At 39.6% G+C, this 19,955-nt stretch overlaps 1 protein-coding gene across 3 annotated transcripts in view; it reads right to left on the minus strand.

The window, feature by feature from the left end:
* grm8b (glutamate receptor, metabotropic 8b) overlaps positions 1-19,955 on the minus strand; it is a 130,236-nt gene that overhangs the window by 25,322 nt on the left and 84,959 nt on the right. For all 3 annotated transcript variants that reach the window (XM_088079657.1, XM_042495869.2, XM_088079658.1), the window contains one exon: positions 13,263-13,463. In XM_088079657.1, the coding sequence (XP_087935783.1) occupies positions 13,263-13,463 (201 nt within the window). The remainder of the gene's footprint in view (positions 1-13,262; positions 13,464-19,955) is intronic.

Raw genomic sequence — 19,955 nt, forward strand, 5'->3', positions numbered from 1 at the left:
AGGTGAAGTGAATAACCAAACAGCATAACTTTATTCCATCAGTGATACTAATAAATGGTGCAGCTCCAAAAATAAAAAATCAATAAGTGGTGGCAGGTGTTTTTCTAGAGGTAGGCCGCCACAAATAAATGAAGGTGTAGGGAACCCTGAACTTCACATGAATTTTGACGTGTCATCAACTAACTATTGCTGAACATTAACCAAAAACTCCTTTCACACCATGGCTATCTGACAAAAGAAAATTGAAAAGATTTCCAAGAAGCATTCAAGATGGATTGAAATCTGCTTGTTTGAACTACTTTGGGAGGTTATTTATGTATATATAATCTATTTCTTCACTCAATGACACAATAAAGCCATCAAATTTTGAAATCATGCTGGCTGAACAAGACAAAAAATACTCAGATGTTCAGTTAATCTTCCAAAACTTGTTTTGTTTTCAGATTCAGTCTCTTTCTCCTCCAGCTGTATTTATTTATTCACCGTGCTGTGTTGTTTTTGTACAGTAGAGCTGCACTCATCGCTGCAGGGCAAATTTAACACGGGGGACAGCGGAGTCTCGAACTAGAAGCAGATTAGATTGGAACCGCTGAAGCCAGGAGGAAGAGCAGCAGATTGAAGCTAAAGAGCAGAAACAACAGCAAAAAAAGAAAACCGATTTATAATGAAGTGAGTGGGTGCCAGTTTGATTCTATCCTGCCCCGATTTCCTTCTTCAACATGAATAAAAGCATCACAAATCACATCAGCGTAGCGATGAATCACCAAAACTTGCCTCAGGATGTAAGATCCCCCCTCCCCCAACCCATCAGCACCACCTCGTTCTCTCCATCCCCCACTTCACGTCACTTCACTTCATTTCTCTCCAGGGAATCTGTGCTCAAGAGTTAACGTCTTCGCTGCACATTATTTCCAAACACGGTTATCATGTTAACTCTGTCGTGACACATGCTGCAGCTGTTATTAAACACAATGAGACCGACCACAAACAATCAGTCTGTTCTGTATAATACACACGTTTCGGCTGAATACACAATAAAGAGCTCAAACAGCTGCGTGTTTTAGCTCATTTATGACTTAATCTATAATTTTCAGTCACATTGACCCTGAAACACATTTTGAGTTTTATACACTGTTGGGAAGAGGCGCTTCTTAGCTTTCTAATGATATTAGTATTGGTTTTGTACTCCAAATATTAAGCAAAATATTTGACATTACATATCTGTGATTTAGAAAAAAAGCAGTTAACCTTTTGAAACCTGATCAGATTGGTTTGATTTATTCCCAAAATACAGGGAGAAGGCAATGACCAACTTAAAATTTCCCCCCAAATAGCAAACAATTACCTGAAAATAGGCAAAAAAAACAAAACAAAAACACAACAAAAACAAACAAGAAAATGACTCAAATGATCCACAAAAAATCAGAAAATGTAAAATATGAATATAGTTTTCTGGGCATGTTTTGTGATAATTGTCTTATAATTCTCATTCCTTTTTAAAACTAATTTTCAGGTCAATTTCTTTGCCATGTTTGACTAATTTCTTGCAATTGTCTTGCCAAGCTGGTCATTCCTTTTTTTCATCCATGTCTTTGAAAGGAAATCAAACCATTTTGCTTAGGTTTCAAGGGGTTAAATAGCCTATAAAAGATGAGCCTATCGGCCTTTTAAAGTGTGAGCACACGCTGTACTCAAGAGGCTGTCCAGGAGTAAAAACACATGAAAAGGATGAGGACACTTTAATGCTGTAGCCAGCACCCTAATAAAAACCAGCAGACCCAACAGTCTGCTGCAGGAAGGCAAGAAAATGTTGTTTATGTCAGAAGATCTGTGGTCCGGTTGACAAACAAAGTTAGTGCACAATTAGCAGCACCTGCTGGGGCCGAGTGATATGCAGACAGTTGGCATCTGTTGAGAACGCGGCCAGTGATTATGATCAACAAACCCCGGACTTTCATTCAGGAGTCTGGTGTTTGCTTTCCGTTGGATGTGATGTTTTTTTTCTTCACCTTACCATGTGCCTCTTCTGCCTAAACCTAACCAGAATGATAGAAATGTGGGAATCTAACCGTGTTAATTAACTTTGTGTGGCATGTCCACATTCACATAAAATTTAAAGATTAATATTTGTATGTACAATCTAAGCAGCTAATTACTGTTACAAGTAGGTAGCCAACAACTAAGTGGGCTTCAAGAGGTTTTCTAGAAACTTCTGTAAAATTAAACAGCTTTGCGGCGTCAATGGCAACCACACCTGGAGTCTAATTGAGACATAGATTTATTTGTCAAAATGTGTAACCAGCCATTAAACCATTAAATGAGATGCAGTAATTAATTTTAATTTAACTTTTATTATATTTTATGTACCCTGCGTTTGTTTAGGGTTCCACGGGTTTGTCCTGGATCAGGTCCTGCCTACGACTTGGGACTTAGGTCGAGTCTTGGATACTAGTTACGCACAGATTTTTCTTCAGAAGGCAGTGAAAATTGGTTGGATTCATCATTTGAAATCTATGATTATCCATAACAGAAGTCACTGGAATCAGTCCTTCAGTTTTCGAGATATCTTTCTCCAAAGTGTTGGTCAGATTGATGAAAATTGCCATTCTCAGAGACAGCTGAGAGGTCTGTTAGAGGAGCACGGAGAATTACAGCTGTTGTCAGACTCTCTAACTGACACGTACTTGTTTCCACTGACACCATCCCTTGAGATTTAAAGAAAAATACTCATTCACAGAGCTGACTAAAGTTCTGACTGACTGTGAACTTTATTTCCAGACTGTCAATATCTAGCCGCCACCGGTGATGTCACGGTTGCAGTTTGTCACCAAATCAGAGCAGAAAGTGACCCGATGCTCCATTAATCCACCTGTTGACCTGAATGGGTCAGACAGCCGCAGCAGCTCTTCTTCACCGTGCTGACAAGAAATGTGTGTCGCTCTGAAACACAGTGAAGCGAGCCCTCTGAGTTTTTATTGAACCGGTCCTCCTGTATCGATTGTTTCCTGGAGACCTTGGCGGACGGCGTGGGTGGTGAGCTGCAGCCTGGCAGCTCGTGCATTCATCTGTGTGATAATACCTACATGTGCACGCTCTGCTCCTCCTCGCTTTCACTGCAGGTTATTCAGGTTGCTTCACTCCTCGTTTACCTGTTTAGTTCTGTCAATATCAGCCATGCTGAATTTTGATCAGTTATTGATTACACACCTGATTGCCTCAATGATTTTGTCTGTCATTGCTTTTAAAAGTCTTTATCTCACATGTACGGTGAAAGATTTCTTTTTAACTTGAGATCAATAATGTGAAAAAAAAGGTAACATTTGCTTTTACAGGACTGTTACCACAGCAGAATGTCAATTATGTTAGATCAGGTGGCTGCTGTTAGTGATTTCATTTTAATGAAAAATTGATAGAAAAATCAAGACTGGAGAGAACCAACAAAGAAACAAACAGAAAATAACCTGGGGGCCATCTGTGGTTTTAAAGCAATCTCAAATGTCATTTTTCACTAAATTAAACACACAAAAATTTAATGCAATGATTTGCATATAAAGTCATTTGTAAAAAACAAATTTACTAATAGAAAAATACAGAGATAATCTGTTGCAACCCACACTTAAGGCCGACTGGAGGTTTTCTGTTTCCAAAAAGAGGAATCTTAAAATCCCAGCTGGGTGTTTTAATGTGAATGGATCAAACTGGGAACTGTGATCTTAAGTTTAAGCCTCTGCAATCACAAACACAGTACAGCTCCTGTCATTAACATGTTGTTATGTTGATTTGCTGCCTGTGACAACTATATGGGGGATGAATTTCTGTACAACACACACGTTTAGATTTTATTGAGATGCTTCACAACCGTCTGCGAGTCAGATCCACCCCTTCCTCCTCCAGCCTCTTGCCAAATATGGTGAATTCTGGATGAAAACCAAGAACCCAAGGCCACAAACCAATGGATGACGTCACGGTAGCTACCTCCATTATTTCTACAGTCTATGCTATCAAGTCATCCATATGCATCGAAATCTACCTCACAAAGTTTGTATGTAGGCTCCTCTGCAGACAGAAACAAAAGTATATTGAATCAAAGGGGATTGCAAAGGATAGGGAGTTTCCATTTCCCAAGTAGTTGAACTACTCCTTTAATGCTGAGGTTCACACACTGCAGGAACAAACAGCTGAGCTCTCTTCGGTCGTTTCCTCTTCCTGCTTTGTTCAGCAGTTTATAAAAAGCTGCATATTTGAAGTGAAGTCACAGTGGGAGATGAGCTCTTCACATATTCATCACTTCACTCACCTACAGTATCTGCACCCCCCCCCCTCACTGTAAAGGGTTTCTCCTCCTGCAGCTCCACAGGGTCAGTCATGCTGCATCCCTCTTAAAAACAGCAACAACAAGCTTTTATCGCCTATTAGTAACCATCCGCTGTCCAAATGAATCATGGGGGAATCTCCCTGACCCCCACCCCCTCTTCCTCCCTCCCCCGCTCTGCTAATCGTGTTCAAACAGGACGCCACAATAGGACGGCTTTAGCACAGCGAGCACTAACATTAGCACAAGCGTCTCGATTAGCCTCTCGACGCTCCTCTAAAAATAAGCACACGGGCGAGGAGAACACGGGTGAGTTGGCGATTAGCCCCTCGGCCGCCGTCGCCACAGAGCCCTCGCTTCGTCCTGGATTCGCTGCATTGCATACATGGAATTATGGGTAACCCCCGCTGCCCCGCGTTCAGAGAAGCGAAGCATAAAAAAACAGAGGAGCAGCTCGAGTTTGATTTATTTCAACGTTTGATGTATGTAAAGGTTCAACCGAGCATGCTGTTCACAGATTCATGCAGGAAAGCCCCAAAAGCAGCATGGCATGACCGTGTGTGTGTGTGTGTGTGTGTGTGTGTAGAACTTAATAAGCTCAATCAGGCACAAACCGCACATGAGCCACATGCTGCTGAGCCAGGACTCATGATGCACGTGTGCTGCTGCAGAAACTGCAACCTGGAGCTCCTCTGAGGAAACGTTGTCGTGTTCAGCACCGTGTGGACAGTATGAAATGACAAAAACAAAGCGTTTCTTTGGTTCCAAGAATCCAGTTGAGTTCTTAAAAGGCGGCGACGAGATGCTGATCGTATTGGGAATGATTATAACTCGACTGATAAATTGATGTTTCAGTGCTATTTTTACATTTTGAGGCAAGAGTGAAGGTTTTCTGACATCATTCATGATTGATCTGATGAGATGATATGAGATGAGATAAAACGTGATACGGCAAGGCAAGACACAATACGTTAAGATACGTTTGATAAGATTTGTGATATGTAAGATAAGACGAGACACGACACGAAACAGCACGACAAGACAAGAAAAGTTACAATGCAGATATGTTACGTAAGATAAAATACGTAAGATACCATACGACAAGACGAGATGAGTCAAGACAGGAGATCAAACAACAAGACAAGTTCGAATACGATAAGATATGTTTGATCAGGTATGATTTTAAAAGGTAAATTAAAGGGAGAATAAAAGAAAAAGTGATATGCTAGATGTGTTCATGCCCTCTCACCTAGTGTTGGTAGTTTAACAGCCACACTTCAGTGTTAATGTTACTATAATTGTCACATTTATTACAAATCATGTACTAATTCACAGTTCCACTGTCTGTTTTTTCATGCTGTAAAGTTTGCTCTGGGAAACCATTGACCTTCATTCATTCTTGTAAGTTACCAAGCAACAGCAATGCAATTTTGTGCAAAGAGTCTGCATTGGGTCTGTCAAAGTGATGGATTACACAACTCAGGTTTCGTGTGAATATTTTGAAGACAGCTGTGAGAAGTTCCCACTTTGTCAAAATGTCCTCAAAATAAAAAACCTACAGCCTGGTCCTCACAAAGATAGAAGAACAGGAATAGACCAACACATTATTTCCTGAATCTCCTTTATTGTCCCGAATTCTTCCTTTGTAATATTTCGCCTCTGGGTTTTGATCTGAAAGTTGATGGACTAATCTTCCTGTCTGTGACACGTTTCCTGTTCCTGCCCCAGTTTGCTTTAATTCATCGAACGAGGCGACTAACTGTTTAATGTTTAAAAACCACGACGTGCAGCCCCTCAAACCCGCCTTTAACTGCGCACAGATTTACTGTTTCAGCCCTGCGGGTGAAACTTACCACTGATTCAATGTTTAATGTCTCTCCTCCTCCTGCAGAAATAACATCCAGCAGCTCAGCACATCCATCAGGCCCCGGCACAGAGAGCTGAATCCCTGAGAGCTCAACACATCAGCCTCAGAATCTGCTCCATCTCCGCCTCCCTCTGTTTTATTTGTGTCCTGCATCTCTCTGTGCAGAGCAGGTAGATGGAAAAATTATTCAAACTGAATCCCTCCGTCTGCAGGTAAGAGGGAGGGAGGGTGGGAGGAGACGTAGGGGGATATAAGGGAAGATTTTTTGTCTGAAGTATTAATTTACAGGAGGATCACGGTGGAAGCTACCAGAGAGGATTTCATCTCACATCAGAGGAAGTATCACCTAACCGGATACTGCTGATATGTTTTCAGACACACTGAGGCAATCTCCATGTGTTTTGTTCAACCAACAGTCAGACCCCCAAATATTCCGTTTACTTTTAGCAGAAATGGAAAATATTATAATAACTATTTTCTTTTGTGCTTAATCAAGTGAAAAGATTATTTTTATGTGCTTTTTTATTTTTATTTATTTCTTTATTGAAAGGACAGCTCAAGGATGAAGGGGAGATAGAGAGGGGATGACATGCAGCAAAGGGCCGAGGCTGGAATTGAACCCATGGTTGCTGCGGCGAGGACTCTGCACACGGGGCGCCCACCCCACCAACAGAGCTTGGAGTGCCCCGTTTAACCAGTTTAAATCACCTGGGCCCTATTTCAGAAAGCAGGCTCAACAATCTCTGAGCCTAATGCCGAACTCTGAGTTTTTGATCCCAGAACAGCTGATTGATATTAACTCAGTCAACTCTGAGTAGGTTCAGCCTGAGGAAAGCGGATTCAAAAAGCCGTCATCAGTGGAGTGCAGATAACATGATTCACAATGGCAGAAAGTGGAGTTACAAGCTGACTTATTACACCGACCTGCTACTTATTTTCACCCCAACAGAAAACTGGAGATTTTAATGACCACGTATGCTGAACATGACCATATCTTTAAAAAAAAAAATCTAATACGGCAGCTCAGATGGCATGGAAAAAGACTGCAGAGCATGTAAATGTGTACGGTTTCAATACTGTGAAGTTTATAAAGTCCACTCATTCACCAAATACTTCCACAAAATGAAGGCAAGTCACTGACAAATGCGTCTTATTTCCCAGTAAGAACCAACCGAGACACGACTTTCCAGTTGAAAACTTGCTGATATTAAGAATAAATATTCAGTAAATCTATATTAATTCAGTATCAATATAAACCTCTTTTCATTACCTTTTTCACCACCGAAAATGCAATCACAACATCTGTGTCACAAATCAAAAACTTGATCATTCTGCTGATGCATTCTGTTGTAGGTTGAAAGCGAAAGAGATATTACTATTAAAGATATTTCCTCAAAGTTATTACTCAAAGGCATAATTTCAAGGCATGTAATATTTCTTAATATGTCATTCAAAAAAAAGAGGTATACATGCTTTAAGCTGCCAACAAGAAGTTTCAAAACTGTTGCTGGGTAAACGCCCCCTCGGACAGGAAGTGAGCACATGACTATAGCATGAAAGTCTGGAGTAATGTGGATCCATCTACCTGCCTTTGTGACCTTTGTGCTCCTTATTGTATGTTATTGTTACCAGCAGTGTTTCAACCCGTCGGCTTCCAGCAGAGTCGCCTTCTCAACTTGCGCTGACTGTTGTATAACACCGTTATTAAAAATGGGTCTCTTGGGTATCTTACGCTGAAATCACTGCAAAAGCATCGATAACTGAAAATTTTGGAATGAGACATATTAGGGTGTTGACGGTTTGTTTGGTTTTCATGGGGTTAATATTTTAACCTCTACACTCTGTTGTAAGGGTCAAAATGGCACTTATGGGTAAATATGAAAAGGGATTTGGCTTTAAATAAACAAGTAATTTAAAAAGAGTAATGTTTTTTTCAGCAGAGTACTGTTTCCTTCCGCTTAAAAATGCACATTACACTAATTTCAAATGCCTAGAATAATATTTACAGTCATTGGGGATTATCAATAGGACTAAACAAAATGAGTTTAATATTTGGTGAACTCCTCTTTACCCCGTTTTCTTATTTTAAGTTGAACAGGTGGAAATAATCTCACAGGAAAACAGTTTTCTAAAGATGCCCAAACAAATTAAAGAAAGTGGAGAACCATTTAAAATGATTGTTCCAGTATAAATCCCAGCAGGCTGTTGGTTAAATGAGACTTCATCACGCTCCCTTTGATTGGGGATTATTTCTCTATTTTTTTAATATTTCTCTTTGTGTCTCTTGTCGTCATTTGTTATGAATTATTCACTGACTTTATTTTCATAAGGAGATTTGTGAGGTTGTTGTGGGTTATGTGATGTGATTGTGTTGTGTAATTAAATGGTCCCTGGGAGGATTAAAGAACGCGCTCACCTTGAGAGAGAAAAGAAAAAGTCACATTCAGCTTCGGCCTTCAGCAGGATTGAAGAATCTGAAGACTTGTGTCTGAAACGTGCGTTTTTTAAATGACAGAAATTCTCCTCGCCCCGTCGTGAAAGAACCACAGCCTTGCTGATGAATACCATCGTTCAGGGGCCCGAGAGGGAGAATGAGCTTTATCAAAGCTTTTGTGAAACCTACGGTCGGCCTTGATTCAACCAGAGAAAAGAGGTTCATCTCACATGTTTGAACACGACGCATGCAGCAGGTGAAAAGGAAATCATAAATTATGCTTTTTATTGGATTTCTATAGACGGAAATCAGACGGGGATGTAATACTAAGGACAAGGAGACAGTCCAAACACAATTTACTGGACGTCTGTGTTTCAGTTACAACTGCTTTGTCTTTGCTGTTTTGTCTTCTTGTCAACATCAGGAGTGGGATTATGTCCCCTTGTGTCAGTTGGCATATGCTGCTTGTGATCATCTTGCAACTGGATTTTAAATAATATCTGAGTATTTTCACAATATCTATTTGTATTGCAGTATTCCTGATCAAGCCCGTTCTCATTCCAAAGCCACCTTTGGGGTCTGCATGATACGCCGTTGGACATTATCAGCTGAGAATGTGTCCGGACAGAAGTGTTCATGGTGATAATCTCTGCTGCCAGACAGTGGTTGAAAAAGTGTTCAGATACTTTACTTAAGTAAATGCACTAGTACCAGACTGTGAAAATACTTGTAATAAATTTCACTGTGAAGCAAAGCAGGCATGGTACAGGTAAAAATCTTGCTTTGAATATGGTACTTCATTAGAGGAAAGTAAGTATAATCAGGAAAATGTACTTGAAGTATCAGAAGTTAAAGAACCTGCTGTATAATGAGGAAAATGTACTTTGAATATTAAAAGTTAAACAACCTACTGCAGAGAAATCTATACTGAAAAAGCCCATAGCCCAAAACCTCAAAACTGTAAAAAACAAAAAAAGAAAAGAAAAAAAACAATCCCTAAACTCAAAAATAATAATTATTAACAAAATATAGAAAATATACCCCAAAACTTAAAATGACTTTTTAAATTTAAAAAAAAACACCCCCAAACTACAAATGAATAAAAAAAAAAAAGAAAAAGAAAAAGACATGAAAAAAACCCTCAAAATTTTAGAAATTAATTTTCAGTGCATTGAATAATCAACTTATGGTTGCAACTGCACTTGTATAAACTGTTTAGTAATTCAATTTATAGCAAAACATCAGATTTTTTAAACTCCTCTTATGTTTCTTATGCAAAAATCTTAATTTGTAAAGTAGCTAAAATTTATACTCCAGTAGAGTATAACTGAGTAAATGTGCTTAGTTACATTACACCAGTGCGGCCAAAAAGCACCTGACGCAGCAGCATGATTTGCGGTCGGTCATGGTAGGTTAAGAAAGACGCAAGACAGAAGCTTTCTGTCGACATGATACGCCGCTGGAAGGTGTGAGGGAACGACATAATATAAGGAGCATGTAGATCCCTATGGAGCGGACGAGAGGTGCGGTGGATGGATCAAACAAACCCCGGACTGTGATGCAGGAGTCTGGTGTTTACTTCCCGTCTGAATGTGATGTTTTTTGGCTACACCCTTACCATGTGTTTTTTTTTTTTTTTTTTTTGCTTAAATCTAATCATCCGTGGCAACATGTGCATTTGTTGTTGTCCCAGCATTGGTCGCCAGGTGCTTTTGTTGCCTAAACATAATCACATGCAGTGTAACCCCACCACGTGCTTGTGTTGACATCATAGTAGAAGCATCCCAGAGCGTCAACAGCAGACACAGAGTGATACTTAAAGCGTGACATGTAGACATGAAAATCCACTGCAAAGAGGCAATATGTGATGACTTGGGAAGAGAATGTATTGATTACTCTAATAATGGTCATGGTGACTGTTCAGCTATTAACTTGTGTAGGTATTACTGATAGAAATGATGGACAAAACTATCCAAATAAGATAATAAACTGGACTCATCATTTAAAAATAACCAGCAGCCGGTCCACAGTTCTTCCCTCATTTCCCTCAAGCACAGAAACCTCAACAGAAGAACACATCCTTCCTTTTTTATCCTCTGTGACGCGTGAAGAGTGGATCTGTTAGTTTAACGTCTCAGCACTTGTGAGGAGGAGTGAGGTTTACTACTCAGCGCGTGATGTTTTGTGATTATTAAAGTTGTGTGAAAGTAGACGGATCATGGGACCGCAGCAGCTCCCACCGAGCTAAGAATAATAAATCTGGATTTAAAAAAAGCAGGAGGAACTAAAAAAACCCTGCGACCATATTTGGTGTTTAATAACGAGCGGGAGGATTCCCCGATGACGGCGTCAGCATTCACGCTTCCTGCTGACGAAGGCTTTCACCCGCCGAGAGGTCGGCGGAACTTGGATAGCTGTGACGAGCAAGAGAGGATGGAGAGGAGGAAGAAGGGAAGGAATAAATGAAGGGTTAATGAGGGAGTGCTGGTAAGATGGAGGACCTTAGCTGGAAAACAAAAATGGAGAACTCAATTAAGGTTGAGGTGATTAATAGCGTTTGGTTTTCTTATTTTTCCTCCTAAAACATTATTCCCGTCTTCTCTCACGTGTCGTTTCTGCATTTGTTCGTTGTCTTCCAACATTTTCCACCTCGTGTTTTAGCGTCACTGTTTACATCATTTAAGAGAAATTTCAAGACTCCAAGCAATCGCCTCAGCGCAACTGGGCGATTAAAAAGTCAGTGATCTAAAAAAAAAAAAAAAAAAAAAGACAGTCCTTGAGCACATCATGGATTATTAAACATGTTTCATTTCATGACCAAAACTTTCAGGGTATATTGCTTTTTGCAAATTCCATGACTTTTCCAAGTTTTTCAAAGCATTTAAGGGAAACATAATGTTAAGTAAATTACATTTTCTATTAAAATAATTAGGAAATGTTCCTAATTAAAGTACCTGGTAAGTTTGGGTAAAAAAGATGTTGATACTGATGATGTATGTCTGTGATTTACATCACAAAACACTGAAACTCCACTACTTTGAAAGGACTAAAAGAAACTAATATCTCTAATCTGAAAACTTCCAAAACTACCACTTTACCAAGTGTGGAGACACTTCTCCTTCAGAGTACTTGTTTGTACTTTGACAGAAGACAACACAGAGGTGTCGACTGTGGAGGCGGTGATTATTCAAACTCACAGCCAAACAAATGGCTCCGTCACAACTTATACAGACGTGTTTAACTAAAGTTACAGCTGAACCCACATTGAAATCTTCAAATTGACTCTGATTCTGATTCATCTGGGGGATACATCAAATATTTGTGTACTGGGAGATTTGAACAGCTTCAGCTTAACAGTTAAACCTTTTTTTTGCAGGGAGTCTTTACTGAAAGCTGTGTTTTGTTTGTCGATCACTTTTGACACTTCGAGGTTGTCCGGTACAAACACAGCCTGATCTGTTGGTCACTGAGAAGCTTTGTGGTTCTTGTTAGATGTTTGTTTTTTTTAATCCCTAGAGATGCTTTACATTGGTCTGACAAGACAGAATTCACAAAGCACTTTTCTGAATTTCAATAATGCAGATAATAACAATATAAACAGGAACAATTTATGTCCTGTAGCCCTTATTGGCTTTTAAAGATGACCTTTTCCAGACACCTGCAGGAGGTCATTGTTTCCTGTACATATATTAACCCAAAAGGAAAACCATAATAACCAAGACCTTATTCGACGTGCCACATCACTGCATGTTCAACATCCTACATCATGTCAAGACTAGAGACAAGTCGCCAACGTAAATAAGACGAAGCAAAGGCTCAGTGACGGGTAAATTTGGGTTTCAGAACAGAAGTGTGGCAGCATTTGAAGTTCCTCAAGTCAGAAAGAAATAAAGACGAGATGACAGAAAAAAACAAAAACAAATATGCAAATATTGCAAGAGAGTGTTCAACAACACAAATAGTACAACTAAGATGATGCAGCATGAGAGCCGGCATCATGGTGAGGAGCTCCACTCAGCCCCGCCTATGACAACTACACGGCCAAACCACACTGACAAGCTGCAACCCTGTTCGCCCAAACAAGTACAAAAGCCAAAGAGAGAGCCCAAAGAGAAAATGACCAACTTAGTTCTTAAAACTCGCCCCATCTGCTTTCCCCTCCAGCAAAAGCACAGCGCAGCCTTCCACAGCAGCCTCCTCTGTCCCAAGTGAAAGGATTTCATTGTGAATGTCCAGAAATACATTCATTGCATAGTTTGTGTTTTGCATTTATTCCCTACCTCAGAAATAAAAAGGTATTCTTTAATTTGATGTAGAAAAGAAGCGAAAAATGCAGTATTTCGTATGATTTTTGTTTGAAATAATTAATAGAATATGTTTTAGTCATAAGTTTTTTGTAATCTCATTTTGTTTTTAAAAAAAATTAAGTTAGTCACATGTGGTGCAAAGACGCATGGTGGCAGCAGAGGAAATAATCATAAATCTGGCTGCATAGATATAAAGCATTTTACTTAATCCAAGATATGACATCACAATAATCAAAAATACCAATGTAGTCACTGGCAGACTTTTGAATTTCAGGGGTTAAAATAGCGAAGGTCGAATGATGATGATGATGATGATGATGATGATGATGAAGCAGCTCTTACCATTGAAGCTGACGGCGCGTATGTGGGCCAGCAGCTCTTTGCCGTCAATGTTGGCCATGCGCGGGCAGAGGCCGGGGTATCCTGCGCAGAGCTCGCGGTGCATGTGGTGCAGAGCGTGGGCCATGGCGTACACGGCGTCCATCACGAACTGAACCTTCCCCTCCTGCTCGTAGGTGGAGTCACGGCCGACTTTCTCCAGCCCTGAAACACAGACAGAGAGGTGATCAGTCAGTGAAATGATCAAACACAGAATCAAACCGCATAAAGAAATAGTCTTTCCTCTCACCTGTAGTGCTATTTATCAACACAGATAGTTTTGGTGAGCTGAAGAGTGTTGGAGATATCAGCTGCAGAGACGTCTGTCTTTATCCAATATAATGAAACTAGATGGCAGTCAGCTTGTGGTGCTCAAAGTGCCAAAAAATGCCAAACAACTGTATTATCGCACAGAGGGAATCGTGCATCTACTCAGGGACAAGAGGCTCATGCTCATGACAGCACCAGATGTTTACAACATGATGCTGATGATGCTGCTCACATCACAGTCTGTGGATTTAGTAACCAGGTCAGGACTTCTGGAAAGACACATTGCTGTTGAGTTTTTCAGATGTTTTATTTCTTTATTTATTTTTTGGTACTTTGAGCTGAGTGCCATGTAGTTCCGTTGTAGTGGAGAGAAGGCAGACATCTCTACTGCTCTGGCACTCTGCAATGATTGTCTTTGATTTTGGGGTGAACTGCCCCTTTAGTGGCCAAAAAAATAAAGCTAGAGCGGTGTTGTGCTTTTTCTCCAGGCATCTGCATGTGACCAGGTATCCTTATTAAGAACATCTAATAAAATAAATTTTTTTAAAAAAAGTTCAATCCTTATAATTCTAAAAGATTTTTGATATTGTAACCCTTTGAAAACTGAGTAAATTGGCTTATTTTAACATGGTGAAAAAGGCAACTAAAAACTTATGAGGAAGTGAGCCTAAAATTTGTAATAAAGAAAATAAATTAATAATAATAATAATAATAATAATAATAATAATAATACATATTAAATAATAATAATAATCTTGAAAAATTGACAAAATTAAAATATGCAACAAAATTTCCTTAAATTAAAAATATGCTTTTTATCATTATATCCAGGTTCCTGGATATGCACAGATATTGCAACGCTGACCTTTTCAAGGGGGTGGATAAGGGAATGAAAGAAGCAAAATGACTGAAAAAAGCTGTCCAACTATTTCGATTTCCAATATTCTGATGTGATAAACGACATGTTAGGGCACACTTATCAGAGTATGCATGGCTACATGCAAAAAGGAATATTTGTGGAGTATTAATTTTAATTAGCCATGTAAACAGCAAATAGAAATATTGCTTTTTTCGGAATATGGGCAAATAGAATCCATGATTCTTCGGGTGATTGTACACCAATGAAGACGTACTTTTTAAATTTGATTGTATTTCTGCCAATATATCTCCATAGACTGGACCTTTGAATTGATCTCTATCACAGTAACAATACACAAAAGTCTTACTAGTATTACTAGATTATTTTCATTTCATATACAGTATATTTATACGTATTTTCCCCTCGAATGAAAGCACTGAGCTTCCATACAATGCGCCTCAGTGGGATTTCTCCTCCTGGGACCACAGACATCCCTGTGGATTTTAGGACAATCAGTTAGTTGTTGAGATTTAAGTGATCGACAGACTAATTAACCACCGTCTTTAGGCTCTGCCTCTAATGAGGCACAAATATGACAGCAAACATCAAACACTGAGCAGATAAAGAAGAGAGAACAGCGAGGCCTGTTAACAAACTTCACTAATTTCTCTCTGGGATCTTTCTGCCTCCGCGTTCCCTTTTCTTTTCCAATCCAAAGGTTTCAGAGTTCGTCCTTGCCACCAGGCACAAAGTAACTCGATTATGGGAAATGTGAAATGGGACACATTTCCTATAACTAACCCGTTAACGCAAAAAAAATACTTTTGGCTCCATCTCATTAGCCGTGATTAAATAACACAGTGGAGAAGACAACGTCATCTTTTATTTGAAAACTCTGTAAAGTCCTCCTGAAAATTTTCTCTGAGTAATTAGCGTTATTAGAGCTGCGGCGCTCTGCGATGACGCCGGCGGCGGCAAAGCAAAGCGGGAAGTGAAAGAGAGGAGAAGGAAACTAACTGCCGGACTGGACCCTCCATCAACAGACAAGACTTCTCTGAATTAATAGGAGCTTAGAAATGAAATCCAATTTAATTTTAATAGCAGGCGGGCGGTGGGGGATCTGTCCAAGGGGAGACATTTGCTCCGGCAGTAAAGACTGATTACACGTCTGTACAGCGGTAATAAATGAGCCTCGAACGGCGAGCAGAGAGCAGATGATGTCAAACAGACGAGGCAGAGAGGAGATGTACGGCCGAGCTGCAGATGATCGCTGCTCCCTGCAGATGATGAGGCTCCTCAATATTTAAACAATACACATGTTGGATCCTGGAAATTCAGACGGTGCCTGAAAGCAGCGTTTTCATTGTATGAGAAGTTCAGTGTTTCGCAGCCTGACTCTGACTCAGTGAAGTTTCTCAGGACTTAAGAAGCTTCTTTGAGCTGAAGAACTAAGACATTTGCCATAAAGCAGGTGGTTAGAGCATCTTGAACTTCTATTTAGGTTTAAATGTAATCTGTCTTGTTTACAGTAGGCAGGTTTCCATTACAGATTTGTGCAAAATTCCAGTGATATTTTCCAAAATGTTGATAAAACACAATTGTAAGATGACCCTGTTTCCATTGAGTGATATTTTGCGATTCTCCTCTCGCGATAACGCTCCAGTAACCATGGTGATGGATGTTCAAAAGATTAGCAGGTTTATTTCTATTGCAGCTACGCAACTAGCCGTCATTATTTCCGACAGAAGGCGACACAGAAGTGCTCTGGGAGCTGATAGTCCACGATTTCACAGAGACATTGTAGATTCAAAACTTCCCGGTGATCCACTCAACTATTGAATAGTTATGCGATGCAATAACTGCAATAAACTACTTTCTAAATCTACTAATTTCTTGCAATTTGCAGGACATTTTGTGACAAGTTGCTTTTTTTTCCCTATGTTTTTTTTAAAGAAAGCAAGAAAATTTGTTCAGGGTTTGAAGGTTTAAATACTTGAGAAGGGTGGCTGCGATCCAGATTTCAAAGTGTTAACAGCTTCTCACTAAAAAACTTTTTAGAAGTATCCGTCGACCTGAGACGTCTGATGAATGAACATAGTTTCTAAAGCGAGCAGCCTGTTTGGCCAGGTGGCGACCCGAAAGTGGTTGCTGATGATGATGAAACTCTCACACTGACTGAGGTGAGGCGGCTCGACAGACAGCTTCATCACAGCTGCTGGCATTTCAATTACACGTCACTTACAGGGTAAATGTAATTCCTTCTCGACATGTTTCTGTTTTCACATGTCTCTCTCTCGTTCTCTCTCTCGCAGGCATCCGTCTGTTTCAATTAGATTTGTAAATTAGATAAACGGCAAATAATTACAGAGGTTAGCGGTGATGGGATGAGTTCAGGGGAAAGCAGCCTGGCGGTGGCGTCTCACGCGCCTGAGTATATTTACATTAATAGAGTTTTTTCATTAGTTCTGGTGTTTATCAGGAACGACAGTCTGCGTCAGATTAATGATGTTTCCTCACAACTCTGACTCTGACTGAGTTGTAAAAACATGACAGAGTGACGGAGAGCTGCTCAAACATTCATGAATTCATCCCGCATCCATTGAGACTGTTCTTTACTTTATATTAAAACAGCATCTTCTATCTATGTTTAGACACTGATTTGCATAAAAAGGATCAACATGGAAAAATGAAAAATCACAGCAAAGAAGATGGAAAGTGACATAAATCATCTGAACAGCCAATCAAATGTCCACCACGTGCTCGTGAAGCTTCTGTTCAACAGCTGGATGTTAGCGTTTGCAGACAGTTAAACAGACACCGCAGCGCCTTTAACTGTGAGGATTCATTCACTGTGAGCAGGAAACAAACAAACGGCTCTCCAGTTCATATACTGCAAGGATTTGCAAGTTGCACTGGTGCTCCGTAGTCCCAAAATGTCACTAAACAGATGCAATCAGAGCTCTACAGATACAAACACACACCTCACCTGCTCACACTGCCAGTCATTAAGTTAGACTGTTACCGCAGCGCAGTTAAATGTGACAATTTATTCTCTGTAAGCTGGAAACAAACTAACATCTCGCTAGTTCATACATAATAGTATTTGCAAATCACAGTAGTGCCTCATGGTCGCAAAATGTGACTAAATAGTCACCATTTGGAGCTCTGCAAAAGCCCTGCTCTGTGTGTGTCTATGAGAAGCAGAGAGCCTGAGGAGAGAGCCAGAGGCTAATAAAAACGATGTGAAAATGTATTCTTAGTGTTCATGATAAAGTCATTTTATATATTGCACGTATATATCACCCTCCACTAGTTTGTAGGTGTTATTTCTGGCTTGAAAGGAATTATACCATCCATAAGTTTTAGATGGAAATACCGCTAAATGGGCTTGTTAAAACCAACTTTTCTCTGCAGTTCCATACCTGAGCTCTTTATGCTAAAGTCATCACTGTCAGGGAAAAAGAGAGCTGCTCACAGCCTCTCTCTCCTCTTCAAAGTGTTGACAAAGAAAACTCGCTGTGAAAAACGTTCCTGAGTGCTGGTGAAACACTAAACAGCTGCTTGATCGCTGTAATGGAAGCAGCGTTTTTCTCCCGCAGAGATCATTGCTGCTTTCACAGACGACAGAGAGACACCCGCCCTCTGTTGACATCACTTCTTCACCTTTTCTAACCAAACAAAGTGCAGCACAAAGGTGGGAAGGGAAAAAAAACAATACACAGGAAAACACAAAGAGTCGTACAAACGCAAATGCGGCCTTCATATCCACTCAGAGTATTTCACGGGAATCTACAACTCAGACAAATACAAAGGGGAAGAAAGAGAGTTGTAAGAAGGTGAGAAAACAATGAGACTCTTAACTCAGCAAACACATCATTCAACAGAACCAAGAATCAAATATTCATGTTCTCTGGTGAAAGTGTTTGTGGAGTCTCCAGGTGGAAGAACTGATCCTCGGAGCAAAAAACAAGGTTTCCCCTGAATAACAGACGCTCTATATCCTCCACGACTCCATCCCTGCTGCTGTGGGAACAGGTACACTGCAAATAAATCACATATTGTTTTCTTTAGGGAGGTAAAAGCAACTGAAAAGCTCATTACAACTCTACAAAAATAAACAGTGTTCTCATGATTTAGCTATTCTTAGAGTCTCAGTTGAGTGAAATATGTAAAGCTTATTCTGAAGGTGGGGCTACGGCAAGTCATATTTGTTTTTGGTTTTTTTTGTCTGCGCTGAGTTCCATCCAAGAAAAACCACGGGGCCTCATGCAATAAACTATATACAAACTAATTATCTCCTATTTCTGCTCCTATTTACGATGTGTTCTTATTTTGTTAGTGCCCATTATGATGATGATCTTTGGAATTCACCATTGTTTTCCAATTTTTGCTCTTTCCTTAAATAAGAAAAATTTTTTTTACAAGTGGTCGAGAGCACTCGAACCAAAATGAGAGAAAAACATTACATTTTCACAGTCCACAAAATGTTGCCCAGCACAAGGAAAAATACATTTTATATTTGGGGAATATTCAAAAACATTCATGAATATCATGTAATCAAATGTTGATGTTGTTTTACAGTATTTATAATAACTGGATTATTACATTTTCTGTCAATAGAACTAAAACTATACTTGGTCCATTGACTGTATCCAATGACTGTAATTTAGTACTTTTACTCAAGTACTGTACTTAAACACAAATCTGTAGAACTTACTTGAATATTTTAATCCCATGCCATCTTCCATTTCTACTCCAGTTATTTTGCTCTTAAAGTGTTAAATATGTGATATCTCCATCTGACTTGAAACAATTGTCTTTGAAGGTTAAAAATGAGAATTAATAAACTTGTCCGGATTTTGTTTCTGCTTCGCAGCTGCAGCTGATCGACCAAGAGCAACACACCATCACCATGATCTCGCCACCAGAATCAAATGACAAACACGTCTCCATTATCCAAACAAGCCGCTCTGTCGCCGGCTGCTGCTGCTGCTTCACATGCACAAACAAACACAACACTAATTATAGATCACAATCAATGAGAAGCTGACAGCCGGCTGGAGGCTGCAGAAATCAGGGACGGCTCAGAGCCACTAAGGTGCTCGACCTTCAGACAGGAAGTGGAGTTCGACTGTAGAAAGGTTGGTTTGGACAGAGTACCATTATTTTGCAGCTATAAATATTTCAACCTTAATAACACCTTAAACTAATCATCAATGGATATCTCAACGATTTAAATGTGTAAAATAATCTTCTGACACCTGTGACATTGTCTTGATTTCTGTCAAACACATGGGAGGAAGGTAATGAGCAATGAAAGAAGAAATGACCCAAAACTTAGCTAGAAATAAGAAAAATATTTTTTTTTTAACCAAAAATATTTTAACCCAGTTTTTTTTGTTTGTTTGTTTGTTTTTGTCCCAAAAAGCATTTCTAAATCTACTAATTTCTTGCAATTCCTGGAACAGTTTTACCAAGTTGCCCACTGCCATTTTTTCATGTGTTTTTGAAAAACAAAAATTGCACCA

The sequence above is a fragment of the Plectropomus leopardus genome, chromosome 7 (genome assembly GCF_026936395.1).
Source record: "Plectropomus leopardus strain MGB_pleo_1.0 chromosome 7, ASM2693639v1, whole genome shotgun sequence".
Taxonomy (NCBI): Eukaryota; Metazoa; Chordata; class Actinopteri; order Perciformes; family Serranidae; genus Plectropomus; species Plectropomus leopardus.